Genomic DNA, 21,637 nt, shown 5'->3' on the forward strand with positions numbered 1-21,637 from the left:
GCGCCGCACTCCTCGTCGCGCGAACGCGACCGCGACCGCGACTCCACCATTAACGCGCACCATTAACGACGCGCTCGTGCCGAGCGACGACGACGCCGCGCGCGCGAGCGTCGTCATGACGTCCGTTTCGACGCTCGCCTCGAGCGCATTCGCCGTCTTCGCATTCTGGATGGCGCGCGCGTACGTCCCCGCGGCGACCCTGTTCGCGTGGCATCCGCTGTGCCTGAGCGCCGCGATCGGACTGTGCGGCGCGGCGTCCGTGATCGGCGTGCGCGTCAGGGCATTCGCGCCTGGGCGCGAACGAGTGCGCGCGTTGTGGTGTCACCTGGCGCTGAACTCCGCGGGCGGCGCGGCGTGGGTGATTGGATTTTGGGCCATTTACGCGAATAAAAATAATCTAGGCAAGGCACACTTCACGAGCGCGCACGGGAAAGTCGGGGCGGCGGCCACGATGGTCTTGGTGGCGACGTACGCGCTCGGGTTGTTTTCGTTCAACGCGCTCGGGTTGCTGACGCGACTGGATATGAACCGCAGAGCGAAGGACGTCAAGGCGACGCACCGCGTGGCGAGTCTCGTGGCTATTTTCGGTGGAATACTCGCGGCAAGCATGCGCACGGGACACGACTCCACCGGATTCGGCGCCGCGGGGCGGGCGGTTGCGGACGTCGCGCTGTTCGCGGGCGCCGGCGCGCTGGCTTTTTTGGCGGCGACGACGCCCGCGTGGAAAATAGAACGTTAGTCCGTAGCGTGGTAAAATTGCGAATTCTTCATTACATAAGGTACAGTCTGTTCACATTAAACGTAAAAGTCTCGAGACCGCGTCCTGGTCCAGCGCGTCCTCACAGCGGCGGTTTGCGCATCGTAATCAGGTTGAATTTTATCGTCCCCGTCGCCAAGCCCGTTTGCATCAGCGGCATCACCAACGCGCCGCGTAAAGTCGCGGCGCCGGATTTAAGCAGACCGATCACACCCTTGAGCGTCAACGCGGTCTTGATCACGCCCTTCCAAAACGGCTTGACCTCCTCGCTCCAATCCTCGGTTTCGATGTCGACCAACCCGGCGTCCTCGGCGAGCGCCTTGTAATCGGCGATCGAGCACCACGCCGGGAGGTAGTACGCATCGCAAATGCGATCGAGTAAAACGCGCTCCGCCGGCTCCAGCGCGCTCTGCCCCGGCTCGAGCGTTCGATGACACCACGTGACGATTAAAATCCGTCCCCCCGGCGCGCACACTCGCGCCAACTCGTCGACGAATTTCTTCTTGTCCGGCATGTGTTCCCCGCTCTCCATCGACCACACGAAATCGAACGAACCGTCCTCAAACGGCATGTTCAACGCGTCCGCGACGCGATATTTCGCCATATTCTCGACGCCCTCCTCTTTCGCCAGCGCGTTCGCTCGCGCCGCCTGCACCGGCGAAAGCGTCACCCCCTCCGCCTCGCACCCGTATTTCCTCACCATGTGCCTCGACGACCCCCCGATTCCGCACCCAACGTCCAGCACTCGCTTCACCTCTCGCACTCCCGCCCAGCGCAGGCTCTCCTCGATCATGTCCACCTGCGCCTTCGCGTGGTTCACCGGTTCGCCGCGTCGGTAGTACCCGTGGTGCATGTGCGTCCCGTCCCCTCCCTCGCTTCCCCACACGTCCTCCCACACCCGCGAGCTCTCGTCGTAAAACTTCGCGATCCCCTCGTTCAGCGTCTTCGTCTCCGCGATCAGCGGTTCGACGACGCGCTCGAGCTCGAACGTCGACGTCGTTCGCTCCTCGTTCGCGCTCGCGGACGGCGTCGTCGCCGCGCGTCGCGCTCTGCGTCGCGTCGCGCGCGCACTCGGCGACGCGGTCGTCGGCGCGCGCGCGATGGACGCCATCGTCGCCGAGTGCGGCGAATCGCCGAAGAATGAATGCGTTGATGAATGCGCGCATCGCCTCGGCACACGCCGACGCGCGCGCGATCGACGATGAGCGCGTCCGAGGGGAAATCGCCCGCGGATTTCCTCAAGGCGATCAAGGGGAAGACGGTGCTGGTGAAGCTGAACACGGGCGTGGATTACCGAGGCGCGTCGAGACGCGTCGACGCGGGGCAAGCGAGATGAATGAATGAAATCGACGACCGCGGCGCGTCCGATCGAGCGCCGCGCGAACGCGAACCCGACTGACGGACGACGCGACGTCGAACCGACGCAGGCGTGCTGGCGTGCCTGGACGGGTACATGAACATAGCGATGGAGCAGACGGAGGTGCGAGAGAGGGAGCGGACGGACGCGCGCGAGAGCGCGCGAAGACGCGGAACCGGGACGAAGGAGGACTGACGAACGACGACGGCGCGCGATGGTAGGAATACGTCAACGGACAGTTGAAGAATAAATACGGCGATGCGTTCATTCGCGGGAATAACGGTGCGCGGCGAGGGATCGAACGCGCGAGCGACGCGCTCGAATCGGCGCGGCGAGAGGAGGTTTCAAAGGTTTCGATTCGGTTCGGTTCGGTTCGGTTCGGTTCGGTTCGGTTCGGTTCGGTTCGACTCGCGCGCGGAGGAGACTGACTCGGCGATCTCGTTCGTCGCGAAACGCAGTGCTTTACATCAGTGCGGTGAAGAAGTGAGCGCGGTGTAGCTGAGCTTGAATCTAGGCGACGACCGCGACGCGGCGGACGCGTTTGCTTTGTAACGTCGCGTCGCCGCTCGTTGTTAACTCGCGCGCCTCCCTCGGTCTAGAAAAGAACCCGTAACGACGAACACGAAACGACGCCGATGTCGCTCCGCGCGCGCGTTTCGCCATCGATCGTTATTCCGGGTGCGGCACTCTCGATTGCAACCGCCGAGGAAATTTTTTGACTCGTCAGCGCCTCTGCGGCACCGCGCGCGCGCCGCACATCGACGCTCGGCGTCGCGATGGCGCCGCCGTCGGCGCCGAACGACGAGCTCCTGTCGACGATACTGTTTTTGATCAACAATCACTACTGGTGCGCGCTGTACGAGCTCTACGTCGACGCGCGAAGGCTGAATGTGTTGGATGCGGATTTGCCTTCGCTGAACACTTTAAAGTCGTTCTTTAACGACTCAAAGCGGTTCCCCGACGGCGTGTTTCGCGCGGTCAACGACGCGTTCGACAGTGGGGTGTCGGCCGCGCGCGTGGTGGACGCGGAGTCGCGCGCGGCGGTGGCGGAGTACGAGTTGAGGTGCGCGCGGGAAGATTTGCAAAACTCGCGGCGAGGCGCCGGCGGAGGCGGAGGCGAGGACGGTGGCGAAGACGCGAGCGGGGCGAGCGTGCGGCGAGGCGTGGACGCGGATGATGCGTTTGCGCCCACGAGCGGTGATTCCGCGCGCTCGAGCGCGGATGACGTGGGTTTGGATGCGAAACTAGACGCGGCGACGTACGAGTACCTGTCTCGTCGCGGATACAAAGCCACGGCGCTTTCGATGCGCGACGAATCGTCCACAGCGGCGAAGTTGATGGAAAAAGATTTCGCGAGCGATGGAGAAAGAAGTTTCGGGGCGCTGCGAAGGATGTACGAGCGCGCGAGAATGACCGAGACGACGGCGAGCGCCCTGGAGAGCGAACGCGCGCGCGTCGACGACGTGGAGAGCGAGCTGATTCGCGCCCGCGCGCGAATCGATGAACTCGAACGCGAAAATACGACGACGACGACGTTGCGCGACGCGTTATCGTCGAAATTAGCGCTAGCAGAAAGTGAGCTGAGCGATTTGAAGGTTTCGGCGGCGCAGTGGGAGAAGAAGGCGACGGAATCCGCGAGCGAGGTGAATAGGCTGTTGTCTGAACTCGGCGCTGGGAACGAGGAATGGTCGAGTCGCGACGGCAACGGAGTGCCGCGAACGACGATTGAAGAGAACGATACAATCGACGCGGTCTTGTCGTTCATTTGCGCGATCGCGCCGAAGGTTTCGCCGGCGGCGCGGAAGGAGTTGCTGCCGATGATTTCCCGCGCGTGCGTGCGAGCCGCCGGCGATGAAAAACGCGCCGCACGGTCTTCGAATCTGTTTTTTGAGCTCTTCAAAGCCCCGAATGCAGAACAGAGAGATGCAATCGTCGACGCGATCGCGAACGTTGGCGAAATCGTGGGCATGAACGCCTTCGAGGGGACATTCATTCGAGGCTGCCTCGGATCCGAAGCCGTGGCGACGATGAACGAAGAGCGACGAGTGCTCGTGCTCGACGCCATCGCCAAGCTCGGCGCATCATCGTGGTTTACTTTGAATAATTTTGTCATGGATGGTTTCAAGCGTGCCGCGGTAGATCCAAGCGATGGTGTTCGAGCGGAGTGCTCACGAGCGGTGGAGCGTTACATCGCCGCAAACGCGCCGAGCGACGACAACATGGAAACGATTGAAGACGTTTTGATGACGCTCGCGTGCGACGGCTCCGACGAAGTTGCCGACGCCGCGCGAGCGACGCTCGCCCCCGCCGTCGCATCTTGGTACCTAGGTGCGAATCCACGACGGTTCACGGACGTTTTCGCGCGAAAGGTGCTCGACAAAGCCGCCGAGGCATTGCGGAGCGGATGGACCGGCGAAGGCGCCGAGCGGGAGTTCAAGGGTTGGGTGTCTCCAGAAGATGGTGATCGTCATCGATGGCACGCGACGAGCCTAGTAAAGACGTTTGAAGCGTTTGCGCGGCCGATTCGCGAGGCGTTAAGCGCGACGAAACCCGCGTCTATCGCAGACGGCGTCGACGACGCGCTGAGCAAAGACGCTCCAGATTCCTGGCCTTTCGCGCAGTGGTGCGTAAAAGAAGCCTCAGACTTGATTGTCCAAGTCATTAGCTCCACCGCACCCGATGTCGTCGGTCAAGAGTCCGTGAGAGAGAGCATATGCGCCGCCGTCGCGTCTTGGTGCGGCGTTCTCGGCGCGCTCGCCACGCGAGCGGTTTTGATTGGAAAAGTGAACGATGCTTGCTTGGTGAGTTACGATCAGCGTCGCGCGGTGATGCCAATATTGCTCGCGGGCGTGGTTCCTTACACCCCGGACGGTGGCGCCGTGCTCGGAGATTACATTAAGCGCCTGATTCAACAAGCCAGCGCGGAGTCGTGCGATGAAATCATCGACGCCGCGCGGTACCTCGCCGCGTTCGAGCAGCACACCGCAAACTTGCTCGATGCGTTGAAGCGGTGCGCGCATCCGATCGCTGAGAACCCACCGACCGTGCGCCTTATCACCGCACGTCTTCTCGCGGCGACGTCGGAGATTTTGCCGCTCAAGCACGTGCTCGAACACGTCTATCCCGCGCTCAACGTTTTGCGAGCCGATCCCGAGACGAGTGTCCGCCGCGAAACCGCTCTAGCGCTCGCGGTGTGCGCGTGCACGCACTACGAGACTATCGAACCGACGACGCAAACGATGCGTCAGCTCGAGTCGTTGATCGGCGACTCCGACGTCGGCGTCCGCGTCGCCGTCGTCGAGGCGATGTCCCTCGGCGCGTCGGTGCCCGGAACGTCGTTCGCCGTCTCCGCCGCCAGCGCGCTCTCAGCCATCGCGCAGCTGCCGAGTGAAGAACACGAGATCGCGCACGCGCTTTTCGCGGCCATTCGCGACATGCTCGGCGCGGATGGCGATTTGTTCCCTCAAATCTCCCCCGCCCTCGTCGCCTTGCTCGCGAGCGGAGGCCTCGACCAGGGGCGTCGCGCCCAAGTCGAAACCATGCTTCGCGACGGCGGCTGGTCCCCCGACACCGCGCCATCGAGCATCACCAACGTCACCGTCGACGCGCCCCACGCACCGGGACGCGGGAGGTCCTCCGCGTTCGATCGTATGAAGAGCGTGGGCCGTTCCGCCTTCGGCGGCCGCGGTCGCGACGCTCGATGACCCTCGCCGCGCCCATCGCGCGTCTCGATCGATCTCGGCGATCGATCGATTAGCACTAGAAAAATTTGTCGTCGCGAAATCTCGCACCGAGGTCCCGTTCGATTGCGCGAAATCGCGTCCTCTCTTCCTCGTCGTCGTCGTCGGCGTAACCCCGCGACGCCGCCCCAGCGAAATTCGTCACGTCGCGAGCGCGCGCCGCACATCGCGTCGCGCTCGGCCGTCGCACTCGCGCGCGTCGCGCACGACCTCGAGCGCGCCATCGTCGACGCCCCCGCGCGCGTTTCCGCGATCCTCCGCGCGGTGCGACGACGATGTTTCGATCGTCGAGCCGCCGCGCGATCGCCGCCGCGGTGCGATGCGCGCGCGCGCCGCCTCGAGCGGCCGATTGCGCGCGCGCGACGCGGACGATGCCGACGGACGCGAACCTGTCCTCGCCCGCGCGCGTCGGGCGCGCGACGATGCGTCGCGCGTCGACGATGGAGCGGGACGGCGAGAATCGCGCGCGAGGCTTCGCGTCGGCGTCGAACGCGACGCGTATGAGCGCGAACGCGGACGACGAGGCGAAGAACGCGAAGGACGATGACGTGGTGGTTGATTTGGACGCCGAGCTCGGCGCGCCGAAGAGCGCAAAGGTGGCGGAGATTGCGGATCGAGTGTGCGAGTTGACGCTGATCGAGGTGAACGAGCTGTGCGACGTCTTGGCGGAGAGACTCGGATTGGGCGATATGAGTGGGATGATGTTCGGTGGAGGCGTGATGCCCGCCGGCGGTGGGGGCGGCGGTGGCGGCGGCGGCGGCGGCGGTAACGCCGCGGCGGCGCCCGCGGAGGAGAAGACGTCGTTCGCGTTGAAGCTGGAATCCTTCGACGCGGCGCAAAAGATTAAAGTCATCAAGGAGGTGCGCGCCATCACCGATCTCGGGTTGAAAGAGGCCAAAGAACTCGTCGAAGGCGCGCCCGCGGTGTTGAAGAAAGAGTTGAAGAAGGAAGAAGCGGAGGCGTTGATTGCTAAATTGACCGCCGTGGGCGCGGTGGCGGCGCTCGAGTAAATTACGCCGGCGCGCCGGTTAGCGTTTCTAGACAGAGTTCAATAACGACATCGACGACGATCGCGTCGCGTCACCGTTCGAGATCTCACGCCTCATCGCGCGCGCGCGCGCCCGTCCCCGATTCTCGATTCGCGCGCCGCGCCGCGCTCGCCGCGCGCGCCGCCCGTACCCCCCGTCGCGCGCGTCGAAATTCCATCGACGCGGTCGGTTTCGATTTCGAAACCGATCGATCGACCGATCGATCGATCGATCGAGACGATCGATGGAGACGTTCGACGTCGGTCGCGCGCGCCCGCACTCGGCGACGACGACGATGTTCGCGCCGACGCAGGCTCGAACGATGGCGCCGACGCGCGTGACGATGGCGCCGACGCGCGCGCGCGCGACGCGCGTCTCGACGGTGACGCGCGCGAGCGAAGGTGCGCGCGCGACGACGCAATCGACGCGGCCTCGCGTCGTGGATAGGTCACGCGCGACGACATCGTTCGCGACGACGACGCGACGCGACGGCGCGCGCGAGCGAACGATCGCGACGTCGATCGATCGATCGCGCGCGTCGATGCCGCCGTCGAGAGATCGGTCGACGCGCGAGGGGCGCGGCGCGCGCGAAGACGATCGAGGGAGGGCGCGCGGGACGCGCGCGGGACGCGCCGCGACTGACGACGGAACGCGCGTTTAATCGTGAATAGCGTCGGATAAGAACTTGGAGGTGATGCGAAAGTTTTCTGAACAGTACGCGCGCGGGAGTGGGACGTACTTTTGCATGGATAAGAGCGTGACGGCGGTCGTGATTCAAGGTTTGGCGGAACACAAGGACACGCTCGGGTCGCCGCTGTGCCCGTGCAGGCACTACGACGATAAGGAGGCGGAAGTCGCGCAGGGATTCTGGAACTGTCCGTGCGTGCCGATGCGCGAGCGGAAGGAGTGTCACTGTGCGTGTGCGCGCGATGCGACGACTCGGCGAACGAACCGCGCGCTTTTCGAATCTCACGACGAACGCTCGTTTACTGACTTCGCGCTCCTCGTCGAACAGGCATGCTCTTCTTGACGGAGGATAACGACTTCGCGGGCGACGAGCAGACGATCACGATGGACGAACTGGTGGAATTGACCGAGGACATGTAGAGCCCTCGATCGGGACGAAACAGCGCGCCTCAATGTATTTAACTTTACCCATTTTCTTTCCAAAACTGAACCCGCGCGCCCCCCCCCCCAGCGTCGACGCGCGCGCGCGCCGAGCGTCGAATGTTCACTCTAATGTCGTTTCGTGCAGTGTTACAACTGAAAAGTATTGATTAGAAGCACTTACGGTGGACGATAGAAGGTCCGGCTTCGTTGTACTCGCTCTTCGCGATCCACATTTGTTGGAACGTGGACAAAGACGCGAGGATGGACCCGCCGATCCAAACCGAGTACTTGCGCTCGTGCGGGGCGACGACCTTGATTTTCATGGACGACGGCGCCAGAGCGGTGAGCTCCTTGGACACGCGATCGGCGATGCCGGGGAACATGGTAGTACCACCGGAAAGCACGATGTTGGCGTACAAATCGCGCCTGATGTCGACGTCGCAACGCATGATGGAGTTGTACGTCGTCTCGTGAATGCCCGGGGTTTCCATGCCGATCAAACTGGGCTGGAACAAAACCTCGGGGCAACGGAAACGTTCGTTACCGATCGTGATCATTTGTCCATCGGGAAGCTCGTACGACTTCTCGATCGTGGAGGAGCTTTGGCTCGCCGCCATTTCCTCGTCGAAATCCACCGCGACGTACGCGAGCTTCTCCTTGATGTCGCGAACGATTTCGCGCTCCGCCGACGTCGTGAAAGAGTGTCCGCGCTCGGTCAAGATCTTCACCATGTAATCGGTCAAATCTCTACCCGCGAGATCGAGGCGAAGGATGGCGTGCGGTAACGCGTAGCCCTCGTAAATCGGCACCGTGTGCGATACGCCGTCGCCGCAGTCGAGCACGATGCCCGTCGTGCGGCCCGAGGCGTACAGGGACAACACGGCCTGGATGGAGACGTACATGGCGGGCACGTTGAAAGTCTCGAACATGATTTGGCACATCTTCTCGCGATTCGCCTTCGGGTTCATCGGGGCCTCGGTCAAAAGCACGGGGTGCTCGGCCGGGTCCACGCGAAGCTCGTTGTAAAACGTGTGATGCCAGATCTTCTCCATGTCGTCCCAGTTGGTGACGATCCCGTGTTCGATCGGATACTTGAGCGTCAAGATCCCTCGCTTACTCTGCGCCTCGTCTCCGACGTAGCAATCCTTCTGCCCCATGCCCACCATGACGCCGTGGTGTCGCGGTCGACCGACGATGGACGGAAACACCGCCTTCGGGGCGTCGTCGCCCGCGAACCCGGCTTTCACCATCCCCGACCCGTTATCGCACACCAGCGCGGACACTTCGCCCTCATCCGCCATCTTTCTTTCGTTCCTACGAATTCCGTCCGCGTCCTCGTCGCGCGTCGTCAGTCCTCGCTCGCGCGTCCTCGTCGCCGATCTCGTCCCGTCGCGTCGCGTCGCGTCGCGTCGCGTCCTCGTCCGCGACGCGACTCGCGCCGTCCTCTCGCGCGCGTCTCGCGCGCGTCTCGCGGTTCGTTCGTCCACCCCGAGCCGTCGCGCCCGATCGATCGTTCGCGAATCGTTCGCGAATCGAATCGTTCGCGAATCGGGGTGCGAATCGAATCAATCAATCAATCAACGACTCGCTTTGAAATCGTTCGCGCATCCGTCGCCCGTTCGCGTTTTGTCGTTCGCGTCGCGCCCGCGCGACCGACGTCGAATCCTCGGGACGTCGCGCGCGCCTCGGTCGCGTCGGTCGCGCGCCTCGCCTCGCCTCGCGCGCACCGTCGTCCGTCGTCCGCCGCGATCTCGCGGTCGTCGCGAACGCAATCAATCGCGACGTCGCGGGCGCGTCGCATCGTCGCGGGCGCGCGCGTCGCGGCCCGGCGGTGTGTACCGTATATAAAATACGAAACAATCGCGTATACGTTAGATCCCAAAACACCCATATATCGATCAATCACACGACCCAGATGTGCCCCGATCGCGATCGCGCGGCGCGCGGCGCGTCGCCGACGGGGGGTCTCTCGTCTATATAAAATACGAATCAATCACGTATACATAACACCCCAAAATTGCGAGCTATACCTTATCAGTATGTATTACTTTCCACGTCCCTAATATGTGCGCGCCGTCGAAGTGCTAATAACTCGCGACGACGCTACAACGCGACGCGCGGCGCGCGCGGCGCCGGGATCTCGCGCTCGTGATCTTTTACTTTCCGCCGACGCGCCGTTCGCGCGGAACTGCGATTCCGAAGTGTGCCGCTTTCATGCTAGACGTAACTTTTTGATTTTAGATTTTAAGGATACAAACGAACTACTCGCGTGATTACACTGGGATACCGCATGGAATAGCGCGTTTGTGACCTAGATACAACTTCGGACAATGGTCTCGAATACAAAGTATATTAACACATGAAAACCCATGGGCCACGTCACAAGCACTGGCGTATCAACTTTCGTAGGACATGTGCCAAAGAAGTGTCAATTAATTGCCCATCAGCGCAGTGGCGTTTTAGAACCAGAAACTTTTTGCACATCTATATACTTGAGGTTTCCTATTTGGATGTTTCCTGCGGACTGCCAATCCCACTCATACAAAAGAATGCTAAGTACAGACTGATCGTATCGGTGCACAATATATTCTGTTGAAGGTGGGCCTTTGCGTGGTTTCGTCAGCTTACGACTGGATCCTGGAGGTGCCATGCAAGAAAGACAGTTATGCACGCCGCATGCTATCCAAGGCGCGAGAACTGTCTTGTAAACATCCGACTGGAGGTTCGCTATCCAATATGTGGCAGCTATCTCCGTAAAGTTTTTGAATTTCGTACGGTCGACGTTCAGATAAGCATAAGTGGCGGGGTGTGTGTTCACCCCCATACCCAAAGCACCCAAACGACCGGCGAATCCCACACCATCTTCGAGCACGTGAGACACCCACGTTTCCGGGTTTCCAAGGAAACGTGTTGAAGAATCTGCCCACATGAAAGCATCCAGGTCGTCAAACACACGTAAAAACATCTGCACTACACGTGGTTTAAAACAGTACGTGTCTAAACGCTCTTGCTCTTCTATCACTAACGTCTGCAACTTGATCTGCGCCTTTACTTTTTTCAATTGTAGCTTGTACTTTTGCAATAACCTGAACTCCGCATGCGCCATATCCAACGCGTCAACCTTGTGCATGTAGTATACAGAAACTATCCCACCATACCGGCTGTCTGCTAGAGAGCGCAGCATATCGAGATTTTCAGCGGCGTGGTTCGATGAGCACGCTGTCACTATTGCAAATCTGACTGTCTTGGCGCGAGTCCTGTGGCCGAGTCCTAAAATAAATTGAGGCCTGTGAAAAGCCAAATATCCCAACAATAACAGGAGCAGCGTGTTCAAGTGCGTACACGCCCTGAATTTCCACCGGTCTGCTTGGTCGTCGCCCCTGAATTTCCACCAGTCTGCTTGGTCGTCGCCCGCGAACCCGGCTTTCACCATCCCCGACCCGTTATCGCACACCAGCGCGGACAGTTCGCCCTCATCCGCCATCTTTCTTTCGTTCCTACGAATTCCGTCCGCGTCCTCGTCGCGCGTCGTCAGTCCTCGCTCGCGCGTCCTCGTCGCCGATCTCGTCCCGTCGCGTCGCGTCGCGTCGCGTCCTCGTCCCCGACGCGACTCGCGCCGCTCTCTCGCGCGCGTCTCGCGCGCGTCTCGCGGTTCGTTCGTCCACCCCGAGCCGTCGCGCCCGATCGATCGTTCGCGAATCGTTCGCGAGATCGCGAATCGTTCGCGAATCGTTCGCGAATCGAATCAATCAATCAACGACTCGCTTTGAAATCGTTCGCGCATCCGTCGCCCGTTCGCGTTTTGTCGTTCGCGTCGCGCCCGCGCGCGCGACGTCGAATCCTCGGGACGTCGCGCGCGCCTCGGTCGCGTCGCGTCGCGTCGGTCGCCTCGCCTCGCCTCGCGCGCACCGTCGTCCGTCGTCCGCCGCGATCTCGCGGTCGTCGCGAACGCAATCAATCGCGACGTCGCGGGCGCGGCGTCGCGGCGTCGCGGGCCGGCGGGGTGTTGTACGATATATAAAATACGAAACAATCGCGTATACATTACACCCCAAACTACCGATATGTCGATCAATCACACGACCCAGACCCCCCGCGATCGCCGTTCGCCCCGATCGCGATCGCGCGGCGCCGGACGCGCGCCGCGCGATCTCTCGTCTATATAAAATACGAATCAATCACGTATACATTATCCCCCAAACCACCCATATATCGATCAATCACACGACCCAGATGTGCCCCGATCGCGATCGCGCGGCGCCGGCGCGTCGCCGACGGTTTCCGCGGCGTCGGCGCTTTTTACGCGCCGCGCGACGCGCGCGCGTCGCGAGATCGCGCCGCGGTGGCGTCGCGCGGCGTTCGAGCGGACGCGGTCACGCGCGCGCGTCGTACACACATACGCGCCGACGCCACAACGCGCACCGCGCACGCACAACGCGCGCATCGTGTCGCCGTCGACGCGAAAAAGCGTCGTAGGTTTGTCGGATAACGTGACGCGGATCGCGCGCGAGCGCGACGTCGGATAACGAGACGGCTCGCGAGGGGGCGCGCGTCGCGAGATCGCGCGCGCGATGGCGATGACGCGCGCGATGGCGCACACCGCGTCGCACACCGCGTCGCATACGCGTCCGACGTCGCGAACGGGACGCGGGACGCGACGCGCGCGCGCGCGCGCGATTCGGAACGACGAGGCGAGCGACGCCGAGGCGGGCGTCGAACGAGGCGAAGACGTCGAGCGGGCGACGCGGGCGACGCACGCGGTGTACGTGGAGAATCCCGACGGTGGGACGAACACGTGCGTGCGCGTGGTGGGGCCGAATCGCCGGGGGGGGTTGGCGAAAATAATCGCCGCGTTGACGAATTACGGGTTGGACGTGCAGAGCTCGTTCACGCGGACGACGGCGAACGGGAGCAGCGTGGACGACGTCTTTTACGTCACGTGGGATCCGAGAGAGGCGGGGAAGTCATTCGATGAATCTCACGCGCGATTGGCGTCGCAGTTGGAGGAAGATCGATTCGAGGATTTGAAAAGGTTCATCGTCGACGCCATGACGCCGACGGAGACGCGCGAGCGGTACACGTCGCGCATGCCGAAGATTTACGGCATCGCCGCCGAATCTGAAGTTTTGGCGATGAAGCGACGATTGGATGACGCGATCGACCCGTCGAATCAGGAGGAGTCGAAGATCGCGCGCGACCCCGTCTTCATGGCGTCGCAGCTCGAGTTCGTCGCCGCCGAGTTGGCGAGCGCCACGGCGCGCCTGGTGCAAATCGACCGCGTCTACGCCAAGGTTGAATCTTGCGGGGTGGAGTATTTATGGGAACTCGAAGGCTCCGATGAAGAAGTCGTGAACGACGAGTGCGTCGTCATCGAAGCCGAGCGCTCCGACGCTCGCGCGATGTTTGAACGCAAGCTCGCCGCCATGGAGGCGGCGCTCGCCGCTCGCGACCGAGCGCGAAGAGGGCTCACGACATCATCGGACACCGCTTCGGGTGTCGCGGTGGTGCAACGGACCGATGAAGCGACGTCCACGCTCGCGAAATCACGCCAGCCTCTGAACGAAAACAACACCACCAAGGCGAAGCTTTCCAAGCTTTCCACGGATATGGCGCCGCAGACGCCGTTCGCCTCGCCCCTCAGTCGCCCTCTCCCTTCGACACCGTGCGGAAACGGTCGGGAACTCATCCTTCAAGGCTTCAATTGGGAGTCGTGCAACGAAAAAGCGAACAACGATCGATCTTGGTATCAACTGTTGAATGAAAAGGTTCCCGAAATCGCCGCCGCGGGCTTCACCTCCGTTTGGATGCCCCCGCCGACGAAATCCGTGAGCAAGCAAGGGTACCTTCCCACCGACTTGTACAACTTGAACTCCTTCTACGGCTCAGAAGATGAGCTGAGATCATGCGTCGCTCGCATGCGCGAGTACAACATCACGCCGGTGGCGGATATCGTCATCAATCACCGCTGCGCCGAGGCGCAGGACGACGCGGGGCGATGGAACAAGTACACGGGGAAGATTGATTGGGATGCGCGCGCGATCACGTGCGAGAACCCGCAATTCGGGGGACAGGGATCGCAAAGCACGGGCGAGGACTATCTTCCCGCGCCGAACATCGATCACACTCAACAGTTCGTCCGCAAGGATTTGAAGGAGTGGCTTTCGTGGATGCGCGACGACGTCGGATTCCGCGGCTGGCGATTTGATTTCGTCAAAGGCTACAGCGGCGTGTTCACTGGAGAGTACGTCGAAGAAACGCGTCCTTTCTTATCGTTCGGCGAATTTTGGGACGAATGCTCATACCGTGACGGGGTTTTGGAATACAATCAAGACGCGCACCGTCAACGAACGTGCGACTGGGTGGATTCCACCGGCGGTAACACGGCGGCGTTTGATTTCACCACCAAGGGTATTCTGCAAGAAGCAGTCGCACGCACCGAGTACTGGCGATTGATCGACACGAAAGGGCGCCCACCGGGTTTTTGCGGCATGTGGCCCTCTCGCGCCGTTACGTTCATCGAAAATCACGACACGGGCTCGACGCTCCAGCACTGGCCGTTTCCGAGGGATAAAATATTGCAAGGATACTGCTACATCCTCACCCATCCGGGAACACCCACGGTGTTCTACGACCACTGGGTCGACCCGAAGTGGTCGGAGGCCATCGGCGTGATGTTGGATATTCGCAAGCGCACCGGGCTTTCGTCCAACGCCGCCGCCGTGCACATCGAGCGCGCCACCGCCGGTCTTTACGCCGCGCACATCGGGCACGCGCAAGAGATGTACACCGAAGGGTTGAGCATGGACGTCGATGTCAAACGTCCGTCGATCTGCATGAAGCTCGGCGTCGAAGACTGGTCGCCAAACGCGGCTAAAGTTGGAAACTTGTCGTGGAAGTGCACGGCGAGCGGCGATGGATGGGCGATTTGGGAAGACAAGAACCATCTTGAAGACGAAGAAATCAGCAAAGCGAGGTGAAGGAGATCGCAAATTTAATCGAAACGCATAGCTCCACTGTTTCTTTTAAATGTAATGCAAAATTGACGCATTAAACACACCGGCCATCTGCGCGCGCCGACATCGTAGAATTCTGCGCGCCGGTTCGGGAGCGCTCTATCGAGAAAGATTGGCGAAGCAGAGGATGATTTAAGAGCAAGTAACATTGAAACGCATAATATTAATGAGTAAATTCGAGCGCCTCACGCGAAAACGAGTTCATCGCAGGAGGTGAACCGCTTAGTAGAAGCCGAAGCCCTTGGCCGCGTTGGTGAGGACGTTGGAGTGAACCGGGTCCGCAACGTGGGATTGCCAGTTGGCGATCGGGCCTTCTTGGGTGGCGAGCGCTTGGAAGATGCAGCCCAACCACGCGAACATGGACAAGCGGCAGTGCTTGAGCTCCTTGATCTTGAGTTCTTCAAGGTCGCCAGACTCGGCGAGGCCGAGCGGGTCGAAGCGTCCACCCGGGTTGACGTCACCGACGGTGAGGCCATCATCGAACGGAGAGTCGGAGATACCGGTACGGTACGCTTCCGCGGCGCCGACGAGAACGATCTCGATGATGAGAACGTTCCAGAAGGACGGGTAGCCAGAGCCTTCCGGCGCGAGCGGGGCGACGGCGCCCGGGAACTTGTCCGCAACGGCGGTGCAGTCATCCGGGGTGCACAAGGTACCCGCGGTGAACCACGGGATACCGGTGCCGTTTTCGGCGGCCCACGCGCCGGTGACACCGAGCATCGCCCAGCGGCCGTGGATCACTTCACGCTCGGCGTTCTTTTCGTCGCCGAACGGGATGATCGGGGATTCGCCACCGCCCGGGTAGGTACCGAATTCCGGGTAGATGTCAGCCTTGACCGTCGTGGAGACAGACTTGGCCTGCGATCGTTAAAAAGCGCGCGAAGCGAACGTTCGTCAGTCACCGATCGCGCGCGCGTCGTTTCACGCCGCCGTCCCGCCTCTCCGCGCGTCGCGCGCGAACCGCGAACCCAATCCACCGTTCACGACTCAGCGCCGACCCCCTCCCGAATCCCCGCGCGATAAAGATACGATACGGAAACCGCCACGAATCGCGTATCGCGCGCGTCTCGCGCGTCTCTCGCCCGCGCCCTCCCCCCCGCGCGGCGCCTCCGATTCAAATCATTTCTCTCCGCGCGTTCGCGTCGTCCCAGCGCCGTCGCCTCGCCGCGCGCGCGTCCCGCGTCGCCGCGCCCCGTCGCGCGCGATCCCATCCCATCGCGCGCGTCCCATCGCGTCCCGCGTCGCCGCGTCTCCGCGCGCCGCGTCCCCGCGTCTCCGCGCGTCGCTCGAAGGCTAAAAAATACGCACTTGGATCTTGGTCGCCTTGAAGGCGGCGACGCGGCCGACGAAGGAGGAAGCGAGAAGGGCAGACATTGTAGAAATGCGCGTGTGCAGGAATGCCGATACGCGTGGGCGCGATCGCGTCTTGGGATTCGCCCGCGGTCGGTCGCCGCGATCGTCCGCGCGCCGCGCTCGTATTACGCGCGTCGCGAACGCCGCTTAGTGTTCGATCGCGCGCGATCGCGCGCGTAAATAAAAAAAATACGACCCGCGATCGCGCGCGCGATCCGATCGGTCTCGCGGCGTCGCGCGTGCACACACGGACCACGCGCGCCACACCGTCGTCGCGCCGTCGCGCGCGCGATCGCGCGTCGCGAGAGCGCGACGCGCGTCGACGCGCGTCGACGGCGCGACGCGAGGCGAGGCGAACGCGATCGTCGAGGCCGCGCGCGTCGACGCGCGCGTCGCGAGCGTCGGCGCGGCGTCGCGCGACGCGGCGAGGGACGTCGCGAGCGTTGGGTGTTACGCGCGCGCGAGCGGCGACGCGATGACGCGCGAGGGCGACGACGGCGCGGCGGCGTGGCCGCGACCGAGCGCGACGTTGGTCGCGGTGGGATGCGCGGCGCTGGCGCTGGCGTGCCTGGGCGACGGGACGAGGGTGGCGACGAGCGGATTGCTGGGAGGGGCGTCGACGACGGCGCGCGGCGACGCGGGACGGGAGCGCGTGCTCGACGACGTGCCGTTCGAGGATGATCACGTGCGACTGGTGGTGCCGAGAGTGGAGCGAGATATCGCGGCGGAGGAACTGCGGGGGGAGGTGTCGTGGACGCGAGCGGCGACGACGGGGGTGTTCGACGCGAGGGCGAACGGCGGCGCGAGCGCGACCAACGGAACGGAGTATCGTCCCGTGGCGACGTACGCCGCGCTCGGGCGCCGACGGCATCACGGCAGAAAACATCATCGATACGATGATGACGAGGAAGAACTGGCGTACGAGACGAAAGGGGACGATTTCGAGCTTCCCGAGTTGTCCTCGGTCGAGCCCAAGGATTCGAAAAAGAAGGAGACGGAGACGTTCGGCGGCGAGCTCACCGCGAGTGAGGTCGAGTCCATCTTGGACAAGCTCCGAGCGCAGTCGCAAGCTTTAGAAACGGGATCAGACGCGACGAGTAGTTTAGGGGCAAAAGAAGCGTCGACGCCCGGCGAGCAGATTGACGAGCTCGAGAAGACGCTTGCGCGGGGCTCGTCTAATGCCGCGAACGAGATTAAGACTAAGAAGAGCTCGCTCTTGAGCTCGATCGAAGAAACGTCGAAAGATTTGGTTGAAGAGTTAGATTCGGTACCGGCACAAACGTACAAGCTCACGTTTCCGTCGCCCAAAGCTCCGTCGAAAGATGACAAGGCGCGCGACGAGACGTCCACCGCTGACGCGGATGCGCAACCTGAAGCAAACTCTGAAATTTCGAGACAGATTTCGAGCATGGCAAAGGGCGAATCGGATGCTGGAGATGCCGCGTTCCTCAAATCGTTGATCGAAGATCCGGAAACATCGGAGTTGATGTCGGAATCGATGTCTTTATCGTCGGCCCAGCCTACGTCGAAAGCGCCGACGCCGTCGAACACGCCGCTAACGCCGTCGCCGGCGACGGATGCGACGGTTTTGGGTGATAATGGGACGACGACCTCGCCTGTTGACATACCGACCAAGCCAGCCATTCTGCCAGACGTTGTGCGCGCGACTGGCGACGTTGCTAAGAATACGACAACGTACGACGACGCGTCAGATGGAAGCTCCCACGAAGATTTGGAGTACGGCGAAGGCTCTGAAGTCGCGCCGAACTCAAAACACGACGACGCAGAATCGAAATTGACAGAAACGGCGCAGACGGGAGAACCTGCGATCGAGTACAAGAAGAAAATCGATACGACAAACGACATAAACCTATACGAGAACGCGTTGCGAGGCGAGGCGCACCCTGAGCGATCTTGGGCACAGAAGGGTCTGAAACCCGCGGACGAGAGCGTTCTGACGGAAGAAAACATCAAGCAGAACGAATTAGCGGAAGACCAGTCGCTCACAGTTGATTTTCTCAATCGTTTCCCGGTACAATTGCCTAAATCGGAGCGAGAGACACAAAATTGGAGGCGTTATCAAAAATTGCGAACGCGCGCCGGCGCGAAGTCGGCGGAGGAGCAGTCGGAAGAGGACCGAGAAACGGTGGAGAGAGTCACCGCCGCCGCGGTTGAGCTCGTTCGCGCGGAAAAGAAGGGCGAAGATGACCGTAAAGAAAAATCGTGGAGAGATGTGGTGTTTTCTCTGTACTTCATGGGCCCGCTTGGTTTCGTAGCATTCGTCAGCGTGTTTTACGCCGTCGTCGTGCTCGTGGTGAGGAAAAGTAAAAAGTCGCCCTCGAAGACCGGTACCGATCCCGATGACGACGAGGCTTTTGATAAGTTTCTTCGCGACGTGACTGTGACAAAGTCAAAGACTCACACGAGACGAGAGAGCGACGGTGGATTGGCGTCCTTCCTGGGCTTTGTCAAGAAGCGAGTCGACGACGTGGATGAGTTTGCAAAGTACGCTAGCGCTCGATTACAGCGTACCGTGGACGAAGATGGTGAGGATGATGTCGACGAAGAAAAGGTGTGGCATCAATCCACGGTAAGCGCATCGGGTTTGGAATCGACCTCCATCTCTGGAACCTCGACGCCACGCGCGTCGACGTCGGCGTCGTCGCCGAATCGAGTCAATCACGATCCCGATCGCGTCTTGGATAAAGCGGTGGTGAATCGAAGTTTGCAGTCGATTCGTACGCGTGAGCTTTCATCGCCCGAACGCATACGAAACGTGCGCTCGCGTGCGGGGACGGCGGATCCGTCGCCGGCGACGACTCCTCGCGAAACATCGTATCTAACGCAACAAACCATCGATAGACTCGAGCCGGAACGACCGAAGCAACGGCAGCCGCAGTCGGATCAGGAACCACCGCAACGTGAACAGCGTGAGCGGCAATCGTCGCGAGCGAAGGCGAACAAACCGTCACCGCAAGTGTATCGCTCGCTCTTCCCTAGGGAACAAACCGAGCCGCCTCCCGCGCCGCCGCGCCGCCCCGGAGACGCGCCGCAAATAGTGCGTTCGATGACGACTAAATTCTACTAGATTAGATTACGTTGGAATTACACTTTCCTCTCGATTATATATACGCGCTCGCGCGCTCACCGTCGCGCCCGCCGCACCGGTCGGTCGCGCGCGCGGCGACCGACCGACTTATCCGTTTATCGCGACGCCGATTTTCGCCGCGCGCGACCAACGACTGCGCATTGTGAGCGCGCGAAGCGGTAACGCGACGCATCGCGAGGTGCCCTCGGCGGCGGCGGAAACCCGGAAACCCTCGACTGCCGGGTGTGTTCGGTTGCGCGCGCGACTTTGACGCGCGCGCGCTCGGACGCACGCGCGCTCGATCGAACGCGTCGACGAGACGCACCGCGAGAGCGCACGCTTCGCGCGCGAACGCGTCGACGAGCGCGCGCGCGCGCGCTTCATCGCGACGCGGGCGAACGGCGAGCGACGCATCGGACACCCGGGAGGATAAAGCGCGCGTCGAGCGCGGACGGCGAACATGGGACTGTCTCGAGGGGCGCGCACGGGGTCGTACGTCGATCTGTCGAAGGAAGCGACGCGTCCGGGGCAGACGGGGATCTTGGATAACGGAGACGCGGCGTCCGATGGGACGTTCAAGTCGAAGATCATCTGCACGCTCGGACCGGTGTCGCGAACGGTGGAGATTTTGGAGGAAATGTTGAGGGCGGGGATGTCGGTCGCGCGGTTCAACTTTTCGCACGGCTCGCACGAGTATCACCAGGAGACGTTGGATAATTTGCGCGCGGCGTGCGCGAACACGGGCATTCATTGCGGGGTGCTGCTCGATACCAAGGGGCCGGAGATTCGCACCGGGATGCTCGCGTGCGGGGGACCGGTGATGCTCGAAGCGGGGAAGGAGATCGTGCTCACCACGGACTACGAGTTCAAGGGTAGCGCGGAAAAGCTCGCGGTGTCGTATCCGGACTTGGCCAAGGACGTCAAGCCCGGTTCGAAGATTTTGTGCGCCGACGGTTCCGTCACCTTCACCGTGCTCGAGTGCGACGTCGCCAAGGGCGAGGTGCGATGCCGCCTCGAAAACAGCGCCAAGCTCGGCGAGCGCAAGAACATGAACTTGCCGGGCGTCAACGTGAACTTGCCCACGATCACCGAGAAGGATCGCCTCGATTTGATCGAGTGGGGGGTGAAGAACAACGTCGACTTCATCGCCGCCTCGTTCGTTCGCAAGGGAAGCGACGTCGAGTACATTCGCTCCGTTCTCGGCGACTTCGCGAATAAAGTTTCCATCATCTCCAAGGTTGAGAACATGGAGGGCTTAGATAACTATGACGATATTGTCGAAAAGTCCGACGGCGTCATGGTCGCTCGCGGCGACTTGGGTATGGAGATTCGCATGGAACAAATATTCTTGGCGCAAAAGCGCATGATCAAGCGGTGCAACTACGCGGGCAAGCCCGTAGTGACGGCGACGCAAATGCTGGAGTCCATGACGGGTGCCCCGCGCCCGACGCGCGCGGAGGCCACGGACGTGGCCAACGCTATTCTCGACGGTACCGACGCCGTGATGCTCTCCGGGGAAACCGCCGCGGGCAACTACGCCATCGACGCGGTCAAGTGCATGGCGTCCATCTGTCGCGAAGCCGAAGCGTACGTGGACAACGTGGCGAGCTATCACCAAATCCTCGAGCAACAGCCGATTCCTATGGGCGTCGAAGAGTCTTTGGCTTCGTCCGCCGTTCGTACCGCGCAAAAGGTGCAAGCCTCCATCATTGTATGCCTCTCTCGCACCGGCACGACTTCTCGTTTGATCGCCAAGTACCGCCCGGATGCGCCAATCTTATCTGTGTGCTACGCTGAAGAAGCCGATCCGGCGAGTGTTGCGCGCCGCTCGCTCGTCAGCCGTGGCATTATCCCGGTTATCCAACCGCCGGAGTGGGGTCAAGGCAACGCCATCGTCCCGCAAGAAGTCATGCGTAACGCCATCCTCTACGCCCGTGATACGCTGAAGATCGTCAAGCCTGGCGACGCTGTCGTCGGCGTGCACCGTCTCTTGGGCGAAGCCATCTTGAAGGTCGTCGTCTGCCCAGAAGGTAACGCCTTCTAAGGACTCAAAGAATCGTTCTTTTCCATCACACGTATTGTCGGCAGCACGCTCTGCACACACGCGCTCTGCACCCATCGCGCGGTAGGAAGTAATCTCGCCTTATCCGGCACATCACAATATTACACAAAACTATTTTCTCCAAAAGCT

At 61.7% G+C, this 21,637-nt stretch overlaps 12 protein-coding genes and 1 pseudogene across 12 annotated transcripts, besides 1 other annotated feature; 9 read left to right on the forward strand and 4 right to left on the reverse strand.

Annotated features, from left to right (window-relative positions):
* Nucleotides 1-115: 115 nt before the first annotated feature.
* OSTLU_18251 (predicted protein) lies at nucleotides 116-739 on the forward strand (the record flags this gene model as incomplete). The annotated part of the gene is made up of 1 exon (XM_001421514.1): nucleotides 116-739. One exon carries the CDS (start codon nucleotides 116-118, stop codon nucleotides 737-739), a length of 624 nt encoding a protein of 207 aa, XP_001421551.1.
* A 100-nt stretch (nucleotides 740-839) lies between these two features.
* OSTLU_40586 (predicted protein) lies at nucleotides 840-1,868 on the reverse strand (the record flags this gene model as incomplete). The annotated part of the gene is made up of 1 exon (XM_001421648.1): nucleotides 840-1,868. One exon carries the CDS (start codon nucleotides 1,866-1,868, stop codon nucleotides 840-842), a length of 1,029 nt encoding a protein of 342 aa, XP_001421685.1.
* A 108-nt stretch (nucleotides 1,869-1,976) lies between these two features.
* On the forward strand, nucleotides 1,977-2,395 carry OSTLU_9603 (annotated as a pseudogene; the record flags this gene model as incomplete).
* Nucleotides 1,977-2,395: a sequence feature.
* A 495-nt stretch (nucleotides 2,396-2,890) lies between these two features.
* Nucleotides 2,891-5,818, forward strand: OSTLU_27700 (predicted protein; the record flags this gene model as incomplete). The annotated part of the gene is made up of 1 exon (XM_001421515.1): nucleotides 2,891-5,818. One exon carries the CDS (start codon nucleotides 2,891-2,893, stop codon nucleotides 5,816-5,818), a length of 2,928 nt encoding a protein of 975 aa, XP_001421552.1.
* Nucleotides 5,819-6,447: 629 nt separating this feature from the next.
* PRPL12 (PRPL12; Chloroplast ribosomal protein L12; Chloroplast large ribosomal subunit protein L12) lies at nucleotides 6,448-6,864 on the forward strand (the record flags this gene model as incomplete). The annotated part of the gene is made up of 1 exon (XM_001421516.2): nucleotides 6,448-6,864. A coding segment is annotated over one exon (417 nt), but the record flags the coding sequence as incomplete, so codon positions are not given.
* A 712-nt stretch (nucleotides 6,865-7,576) lies between these two features.
* On the forward strand, nucleotides 7,577-7,989 carry FTR (ferredoxin thioredoxin reductase beta chain; the record flags this gene model as incomplete). Its single annotated transcript, XM_001421517.1, has 2 exons — nucleotides 7,577-7,796; nucleotides 7,898-7,989. The coding sequence occupies 2 exons, from the start codon at nucleotides 7,577-7,579 to the stop codon at nucleotides 7,987-7,989; spliced, it is 312 nt and encodes a 103-aa protein (XP_001421554.1).
* A 90-nt stretch (nucleotides 7,990-8,079) lies between these two features.
* Nucleotides 8,080-9,731, reverse strand: OSTLU_51545 (predicted protein). Its single transcript, XM_001421649.1, has 2 exons — nucleotides 9,720-9,731; nucleotides 8,080-9,306 (listed from the first exon to the last, which is right to left on the reverse strand). Exon 2 carries the CDS (start codon nucleotides 9,291-9,293, stop codon nucleotides 8,160-8,162), a length of 1,134 nt encoding a protein of 377 aa, XP_001421686.1. The 5' UTR covers nucleotides 9,294-9,306; nucleotides 9,720-9,731; the 3' UTR covers nucleotides 8,080-8,159.
* Nucleotides 9,732-10,243: 512 nt separating this feature from the next.
* OSTLU_27704 (predicted protein) lies at nucleotides 10,244-11,490 on the reverse strand. Its single transcript, XM_001421650.1, has one exon. It carries the CDS (start codon nucleotides 11,474-11,476, stop codon nucleotides 10,436-10,438), a length of 1,041 nt encoding a protein of 346 aa, XP_001421687.1. The 5' UTR covers nucleotides 11,477-11,490; the 3' UTR covers nucleotides 10,244-10,435.
* A 1,073-nt stretch (nucleotides 11,491-12,563) lies between these two features.
* OSTLU_18257 (predicted protein) lies at nucleotides 12,564-13,283 on the forward strand (the record flags this gene model as incomplete). The annotated part of the gene is made up of 1 exon (XM_001421518.1): nucleotides 12,564-13,283. A coding segment is annotated over one exon (720 nt), but the record flags the coding sequence as incomplete, so codon positions are not given.
* A 132-nt stretch (nucleotides 13,284-13,415) lies between these two features.
* Nucleotides 13,416-14,969, forward strand: OSTLU_18258 (predicted protein; the record flags this gene model as incomplete). The annotated part of the gene is made up of 1 exon (XM_001421519.1): nucleotides 13,416-14,969. One exon carries the CDS (start codon nucleotides 13,416-13,418, stop codon nucleotides 14,967-14,969), a length of 1,554 nt encoding a protein of 517 aa, XP_001421556.1.
* Nucleotides 14,970-15,141: 172 nt separating this feature from the next.
* On the reverse strand, nucleotides 15,142-16,409 carry lhcp2.1 (prasinophyte light harvesting complex, chlorophyll binding). Its single transcript, XM_001421651.1, has 2 exons — nucleotides 16,314-16,409; nucleotides 15,142-15,863 (listed from the first exon to the last, which is right to left on the reverse strand). The coding sequence occupies exons 1-2, from the start codon at nucleotides 16,377-16,379 to the stop codon at nucleotides 15,228-15,230; spliced, it is 702 nt and encodes a 233-aa protein (XP_001421688.1). The 5' UTR covers nucleotides 16,380-16,409; the 3' UTR covers nucleotides 15,142-15,227.
* Nucleotides 16,410-16,671: 262 nt separating this feature from the next.
* OSTLU_27707 (predicted protein) lies at nucleotides 16,672-19,457 on the forward strand. Its single transcript, XM_001421520.1, has one exon. The coding sequence runs from the start codon at nucleotides 16,834-16,836 to the stop codon at nucleotides 19,444-19,446; it is 2,613 nt and encodes an 870-aa protein (XP_001421557.1). The 5' UTR covers nucleotides 16,672-16,833; the 3' UTR covers nucleotides 19,447-19,457.
* Nucleotides 19,458-19,881: 424 nt separating this feature from the next.
* OSTLU_27708 (predicted protein) lies at nucleotides 19,882-21,595 on the forward strand. The gene has a single exon (XM_001421521.1). The coding sequence runs from the start codon at nucleotides 19,907-19,909 to the stop codon at nucleotides 21,488-21,490; it is 1,584 nt and encodes a 527-aa protein (XP_001421558.1). The 5' UTR covers nucleotides 19,882-19,906; the 3' UTR covers nucleotides 21,491-21,595.
* Nucleotides 21,596-21,637: the final 42 nt, after the last annotated feature.

The sequence above is a fragment of the Ostreococcus lucimarinus genome, chromosome 15, assembly GCF_000092065.1.
Source record: "Ostreococcus lucimarinus CCE9901 chromosome 15, complete sequence".
NCBI lineage: Eukaryota > Viridiplantae > Chlorophyta > Mamiellophyceae > Mamiellales > Bathycoccaceae > Ostreococcus > Ostreococcus sp. 'lucimarinus'.